At 49.3% G+C, this 7,832-nt stretch overlaps 1 protein-coding gene across 1 annotated transcript; it reads right to left on the bottom strand.

Annotated features, from left to right (window-relative positions):
* Positions 1 to 1,200: 1,200 nt before the first annotated feature.
* Positions 1,201 to 4,637, bottom strand: TMIGD1 (transmembrane and immunoglobulin domain containing 1). Its single transcript, XM_056322921.1, has 5 exons — positions 4,558 to 4,637; positions 3,318 to 3,596; positions 2,550 to 2,828; positions 1,564 to 1,667; positions 1,201 to 1,300 (listed from the first exon to the last, which is right to left on the bottom strand). Exons 1-5 carry the CDS (start codon positions 4,634 to 4,636, stop codon positions 1,268 to 1,270), a joined length of 774 nt encoding a protein of 257 aa, XP_056178896.1. The 5' UTR covers position 4,637; the 3' UTR covers positions 1,201 to 1,267.
* Between the last annotated feature and the right edge of the window lie 3,195 nt (positions 4,638 to 7,832).

Raw genomic sequence — 7,832 nt, 5'->3', positions numbered from 1 at the left:
CCCAGCATGGCGCGGTGGTGGCTGTCCCCAAGCGCTGGTGAGCACTGGTCAAGGACACGCTCCAGCTCTGAGCAATGCTCCGCTGAGGAGCTGCCCCGCTGCCCTGGCAGGAGTATTTCCGCATCGCAGGTTCAAATTAATTTACAGCACAGGGTGTTTGTCGACGCTGTTACTGATGTACCGTTCCAAGATGTGATGAGGCCTTAAAAGCTTGCTGGGACCTTGAGAAAAATGCCTGCGTGGCATATTTGTTGGGGGAGGGATGGGAGGTTCTGCCGTGGTGCCGGAGCAGTGGCACTGACGTTTCCACCGTGTTACCCGGCGCGGGGGGCTGCCCTGAGACCTGCGCTCCACAGCGGCAGTGCTCTGCACCAGGCAGCTCTCACCCCGGCCAACAGACGCTGAGATGCGTGTAGGATTACCGGTAGCATTACTGGGACGGAGCTGCAAGTTGGGTGGCCACCACCCCTGACACCCTGTGGAATGGCACTGTAGGACAGGGCCAAGAAAGCAGCTGCCAGCTCAACACCTCTCTTTTATTTGTGTCCATTGACATTGCTGTCTGTGGCCAACCAGTACAGATTCCTCTGCAGACCAATCCACAACCCTCATGCCTGACTGCACGTGCTTACTTTGTAGGAATAAACATAGAGGGCAAGATTTGGCAACAGCTCAGGCAGCCCACCCCCCCCCCGTGATGGTGCTCTCAGCAGTACATTAGAATGATCAGATGCAAAGAACCACTTATATTTTGGCAAGACCATATAAACTTGACCCCAAAAAACTTGTTTGAGGACTGTGTCTCATCATCTCACTCAAGGACTTAGTTCCACCACTAGAAATTATGTTCTCTGGGTGTGCACAGGAACCTTGTGGTCTTTACCTGCAGCAAAATGAAAAGAAGAAATGAAAACCCACCTATTAGGGAAACAAAACAAGTGATCGGAATTCACCTGGGTCGCATTCGGCTCCAGAAAGCTTGCAGCAGGCTGGTGGCACCCCATTATGTTTTTCCCTACTGCCTCCACACAGGCATAGCCAGGACCTGGCGATGGCCAGGGCCAGGGCAGGAGCCATGGGGGGGAACTGCCTGGATCCTGCCGTGTTCCCATGGACCCCTCTCTGCTGGGAGAGAAGGTCAGAACAAGAGCTCAGGAACTCGGCCTGGCTGGGTTTAGTATGCCGAGTGCTCTTTTGTTTCCCAGGTTCTGCCAAGGCTTAAAGAAGGAGGTTCATTTGGAAGGTGCACGAGTAAGCAGTCAAATACTTACAGAGCTGTTTCACTTGATCTTTTGAAGCACTGAAAAATAAAGAAACAGCATTGTTACCTTTCCTGACCATAGGGATATTTGTATGAATAACTTGCAAGTGTGTAATGCCTTCCACCTTGAAATATCTAATATTTGATTTATCTACTGGTAATTCTAAAGCAGGAGGTAGTATGTAACAGTTGTCTAACAGTGGAAAGCAATGCTACAAAGTAGAACAGAAAAGGTAGAAAAAAACAGGGCATTGCAACAGAACAATATTATTTTTTTTGTAGGAAACTAGAGCTTCCCATACCTTGAAAATTTTATCTTTTCGAGCCACAATTCCAAAAAGTACCGTGAGTGTAACCACCACGACAGCAGCAATAACAGCTTCTTTGGGAAAAACAGGGGTTTTAGCTGTCAAGAGAGAGAGGAGGTTGACCGTGTGATAGACCAGTACAGCCATACAAAACAGAATATTTCACAGAACTGTGGAGAAACATATTTCTTTTCCCACAGCTGTCACTGCTGATTTGAACTTGTTCTCTCTGCCTTCTGCAGACTGACTGTGTGTGGTGTTAGTACCCTGGAAAGAGCAGAGCCCAGGCTGTACTTTAGTGAACTGAAGGAAGAGTTGCAATGTCAGTCCCTGAAGAAGATCCCCAAGGCACTCTTACACATGGCAATACAGGTGTCCGGAAATCTCACTGACACAGCTAACATCACTTTCCTCCCTGTTCCGAGAGTGCGGAAAGGAGAGGGGCGTGGGCAGTTGGTGGGAAGTGGATGCCTGGTGGGTCACCTCACTTAGCATCACCTGTCTGAGACCTGAGCATCCAGCCCCAGCAAGGCTTCCACCTCCCTGTTGCCCACAGGGCTACAGTCACTTGTGGAGGACAGCTTTTCTTGCCTTAAGCAGCTCTTTTGGCATGACAGAATACTATGGTTGGAGTAAGTAAGGACTTCAAATAAGCAAGTAAGCACCGAGAAAGACCTAAGGTGCTTTAAACCACACTTGAATGTGCCCTGTCAAGCATGGGAAGTGAGGCAGTGGGATAAACCTGCTTCAGGTCACGCTTGCCAAATGCCTTTGAATAACAGGTAAAGCAGGAAAGGCCCTTCCTGGGGCTGTGGTCCCAGGCACAGATGCAAGGAGAGCTCCTTGCTATTGCTGTGCCCTCAAAAGTTAATGCAGGGAATTTACCACATTCCACTTCTTAATATAAATGGGTTGCTATAATTATAAAAGAGAATAGGAAGTTATTTGCAAAGCTTATTGTTTGGCAGCAGCCTCGTTACCTTCAACTATCAGGTGGAAATCTTTTCTCCCCTCTCCCAAAGTTGAGTTCACCACACAGGTGTAGGTCCCGTTGTCAGAGTTCTGTACTTTATAGATAGACAGCTGAGAGACCTCGCTGGTCTGGTACAGCTGGTGACGATTCTGCTGTAGGGTCAAGATGATGTTGTTCTTATACCACATTGTTTGGGCTTGAGGGTTGGATTTGGTTTGGCAGGTCAGAGTTACATCTTTGTCTTCTTCTGTTTGGAGGGACTCTTCTCCAGTCAGCTGAGGAGGAACTGTTCACAGTAATGCAGTTCAACAGGTCATTAACAATGCTGCTCACCGTTTAACACCAAGCCCCCTTTGCACATCCCGCGTGCACCTTATTCAGTGGGGTAACACATCACAGTTGTGCAGCTTTTCGTGATTCCCGGGAATCATCAGGGCAATGAATGGCCGAGAGTCACTCCTGTAACTCCCCTGCCCTGACTTGTATCCTTAGGAAAGAACCTAGGTGGAGGCAGGGACGTACCCAAAACATCTTACTTAAAGACTCACCCACTCCCTATAAAAGAGTCATTAGATCAGGCCATAAGCACCACTGTGGAAAGGGAGTGTCTTATCGTGTGAGTTATCTTCTCCTAAATGCATTTTTTCTTGATGAAGACAGCGTACAATGGTGCAAAACACCCTGCCTTCAACTAGTGCCCAGGCACCAAGGTGCTCAGCCCGTGATTTCATCCCACCCCAGCCGCTCCGCGCAGATATCCACCGCTGCAACTCACACTGGACATCCATGGTCACAGACACCTGGACAGACTGGTCCCGCGCCAGCTTGCACGTGAAGATGACCCCACTGTCGGACTCAGTGACTGGGGATATGCAGATGTTACTGATGTTCACTTTATTCCCATCTTTCAAATCCACTTTCCCCGCTCCTCGGTACCAGAGCAGCTCCTCGGGCTGGCTGCTGTTCTGTACTAGGCAGGAGAGGGAGACAGCAGGGCCGGGCATTGTCGTCAGGGAAAAGTCAGCAGCGTGGTTGTTTACGGACAGTTCCAGACCTACAAAAGGAGGACAAGGGCACTAAGCATCCTAAGCTGCACCCTTCCCACAGGAGCTGCCCTGCTAGCTTCTCCAGGCCTTGACTTTGGAGGAGGGATTGAATTTCAGGCTTCAGTTTTCCAGTGGGACTTTAGTTCTCAGACAAGAAGTTGTCTTCGTCATAAAGCTCCCTTATTTAAAATAAAAGTCGGGCTTTTGCAACTGACTGCAAGAATGGCAAAGCCTGACCTGTAATAACCAAATGTCTGTAAACCAGCAGTGACCATGTAACACACAGAGCAAAATCATCCCCATCCCGCCAGTCTTGCTCACCCTCTTGCTACAAACCACCACTGCAGCATACCTGTGCCCTCAGGTTTTGTGTCCATGGTTTGATACGCTGGTTTTTTTGTCAGTGCTGAATGTGCTGGAGAGTATAAATCGGTTAATCAGCCCTCAGCTGTATCCTGGCCACTCTGAGTCTGGATCTTGAGGAGTTGCAATTTGTCTAACATATAAACCTCAGGGCACACTAAATGAAGATCCAGCATTGGAGATACATTTTTTTAATGGACTGAAACTCTCTACTGTAGCCTGGCTCATAGGTTAATGAAACAAAAATACAGGTCGGAATGTAAAGGCACTGTAGTCCTGTGAGTATAAAAAAGTCTGAAGCTCCCTGTCTCTTCCCAGGTATCGCACTTTTCACTGCTTAGAGCAGCTTTGAAAATGGTGGCCTCGTCGTCCTTGTGCAGCCACTGCAATAATGTTGGAAAACGTTGAAACTTCCCCATGCCCTTCTCCGCTACTCTCAAAACCAGAGACCAGCTTTCAGGCAGTCCTCTGGGGTGACCTCCACAACCTCTGAAAGCTGGGTGCTGGTGTGGCACATCACCCTGGATGCTGCCAGCCCGGGACAGATTTGCACGGTGACATGATGGAGCTTGTACAAAGCCACCACCGCTGTTTTCTGCTGCTTACCTGTGGCTACGCATGCCAAAAAGCAAACGGCAAGGACAGGCGCTTCACAGGGCACTGCGGAGCTGCTCCTCTGCGCCATCTCGGAGGCACCCAGCTGGCGTCTGTTAGAGAGAGGGTGACCGCGTTGTGCCTCTGCCCCGGGGCTGGCAGCGGGTTAATTGCTGACACCCTGGGGAGAGCCCTCAAGGCTGGAACAGGGTCACCAGGGAATAAACTGCGTCGGTTTGTTGCAGGGCCTTTTCCAGCTCGGAGCGGAGTCAAGGGGGTTTTACATCTCTCATCTCCTACGTGAGTTCGTCGCCTCCTGTCACCTGCCCGTCGGGAGCCTCTCTGGGTCGTAGCACCCGACTTACCTTGGGAAGCGTCTCTGGAGAGGCTGCTCCTGCCAAGTAACACACAGCTCTTTCCCCTCCTTATTTATAAGGTCTGAATCTTCATATTTTATGATCGCTTGGTAAGAAGTGAGTCCATAAAATGGGTTCAAGGCCTTGTTCAATTCCTGGATTTCTGAGCTCCCAGAACACCAAGAAAAGTATTTGCTGGGCTCTGCTGGCTGTTTTATGAGACCTGCCGAGGCAATGAGTAACTAACAGAGAGTTCCTGCATCGGCTATAAAGACCTTCAGCCAAAAATAATACCTTTTCCCTGTCAGCTTTCTGAGTGTTCACGACACTGTTTCAGGCCGTAGGATGTTTATCATTGATTATCTTAGAGCAGGAGTGGGCTCCTTTGCCCCTTCCCGCCCAAAGTTCTGTCGCCGTGTCCTCCTTTGACTGGAAAATGTGGAAAAGGCACGAATTCAGACTTTGAACTGCATGTTGGCAGAGGAGAGAGCAGAGGGACTGTCCTGCTCACTGGTGTGTACCCCCAGGGTGTGCTTGCTCTTGCAGTTAGCTCAGCCCTGGGCGCCCCCAGCACAGAGCGAGGGTCCCCCAGCTGCTGGGACAGTTGTGTGGGGTCCCCCAGCCACTGGGACAGCTGTGCCCATGGGCTGTGTGTGGTCTCTCAGCTGTTGGGACAGCTGTGCCCACGGGCTGTGTGTCAGCAAAGGGCACAACCGAAGCACTCGGCTAAAACAGCATCTGAAACGGCCTGCTTACACTTCAGCAGGCTGACGGTGCTCTGGTTGCAAAGGATGGGATCCTTGCAGCCTCTAGAACATGTTCCCACCGCTGTCAGTGTCCCTGCAGGCATGGGGCATGTCACTCGTCGGGAACGGGCTCAGCAGAGCCATAAAGTGCGTTTCGTGGACAGGAGGTGCCTGAGACACGTCCGCGGCATTTTTGTCACCTGTAGTCACGGTGGCCCAGCTCAGCAGCAGAGAGGTGGACAGCGGGGGCTCCTGCTCCGGGGCTGGCTGTCCGCAGGGGGCACAGGAGCGTGCCGCACTATTTATTTGTGGGGCTCTTTTAAACGTGGGTCACTTTTGAGTGTTAAGTCTTAATATAACTCCTGTGTTCATTGGTTTAACCTTAAAACTAACAGGGAACCATTTTCAGTTAAAAAACTGTATGTGTACAAAAGTGTCTTAAAGAAACATTACTCAGCCTGCCTTCTAGAAAACTGCTGTTTTAGAAATTAGTGTCCAGCCTTTAATTTTTTACCTTCAAATTCAATTTAAGAAATTTTAAGAAAAAAATCAGCTTCTTTCACCATTTTTAGGAAATTATATCTCCTGCCCTTGTAGCATTTGACTAGACGCTGTCTTATGGTCCAGTATAAACTTCAACAAAATGCACTTTCTCAGGGGAGAGTGGCCTTTGTGGCTCGGTATTAAGCTGAACTGAAATAGAGAGGGATGCAAAGGAATGGGCTGGGAAACAGCTCCTGTGCGCCGGCCAAGAGTGAGTCAAAGGCAGGAGAGTACGGGGAGCTCTGTGCTCCTTCTGGTCACTGCATTGCAATGATACTCCAGGAGAAGAAGGAGATGTTTAGGGTAAGTGAGGTTGTAAAGAATGGGAGTATGGAGTTTGGGGGTATTTTTTTAGTCTAGAAATCAGTAAAGATTGTCAGATTACAACTGTTCTGTGGTGGGTTTGTCATGATGCAAGGCACAGCAGCAGGTGGGACCTGGGAAAAATTCTGTCCCAGGTTTGCAGCAGGTCTGTGACAGGCAGCAAGGTGAGCTCAGGTTCATCTGGTTTACGGTTTTTAAATGAAGGCAGTGGCGGTGTCCTGTTTTGCAATGGGCTTTGAGATCTGCTGAAGGAAGAGAGACTAGAAAAGCAAGGTGTTACTTGGCCAGAGGCACTAAGAGGCAGCATTTTCAAACCGGTAATTACTTTCGAAATGCCTTTTTACACTTTTCTTTTTATACTGGGTGTAATTATCTTGTGGGTGTCTAATTATTCAGGCCTAGAGCTTTGTGGGTTGTGCTATCCACCTTTCCATTACGTTTAGGAGGGACATAAGCCTCCTAAAGCCAGAATGTATAGCAGCCTCTAATGACTCATATTGGGAGGAACCTCTTCAGTGAGGCAGATACTCCGTAACTCTCCACGGCAAAGGATCCAGCCCTCACATTTGAGGTGTTTGGATCGGGCACCGTCAAGGCTGGATTAGATGGACCATGGGGCTAGAGCCAGAGTAATCCACCACACCAGTTGCTGCTTGTCATCCTTATGGCAACAGTGGACCAACAAACCCAGAATAAGACTGTTGTTAAATATGACTCTGAACAGTCCCAAAGGGAATTAATTAATAAACACCAGTCTATTCCTGGGTGTAATCCAAGCCTTAGAAACCTGAGAAGAAAAGATTTAGAACATGATAGAGATTAGGCAGAAGTTTCTTTTCCACTGAGTCTCTTAACCTCCGACTCCAAACTTCACAGCAGTTTGGGCTCCTCTTGGTTATCCCCAGTGCTGTGAGGGGCACAACCCCTAACCTCCTGCGTTTGCACCGGCAGATGAGAACTCGGTTTATATTCAGCAGAGTTGCTGAGGGCTGAAGGTCACGCTTGGAGTCAGGGGCATAGCAGGATCTGCAGACGTGTGGAAGCTGGGGATCATATCTGTGGGTTGGTTTGTCAAGCAAACAATGCCTGTAACATAGCTGTAATGCCGCCCCGGAAAACATGTTTCACTCACGGCTTTGCTCAAAGGCTGCTTCTGTCTTCCTGCTCGTTGTGGTTCCCCACTCCTAATCCCTTTTTAATATGTGGTGCTATATATTTTGCAACACTTCCATTGTTGGAGAATGACTGTAACACCCAAACCCACTGCCTCCACTTGCCAGATATCTGGGCTGGAAAGTCAGGCTGTCCCGGAATGCTA

The sequence above is a fragment of the Falco biarmicus genome, chromosome 1, assembly GCF_023638135.1.
Source record: "Falco biarmicus isolate bFalBia1 chromosome 1, bFalBia1.pri, whole genome shotgun sequence".
Taxonomy (NCBI): domain Eukaryota; kingdom Metazoa; phylum Chordata; class Aves; order Falconiformes; family Falconidae; genus Falco; species Falco biarmicus.
This window is presented reverse-complemented; position numbering and strand designations above follow the sequence as displayed.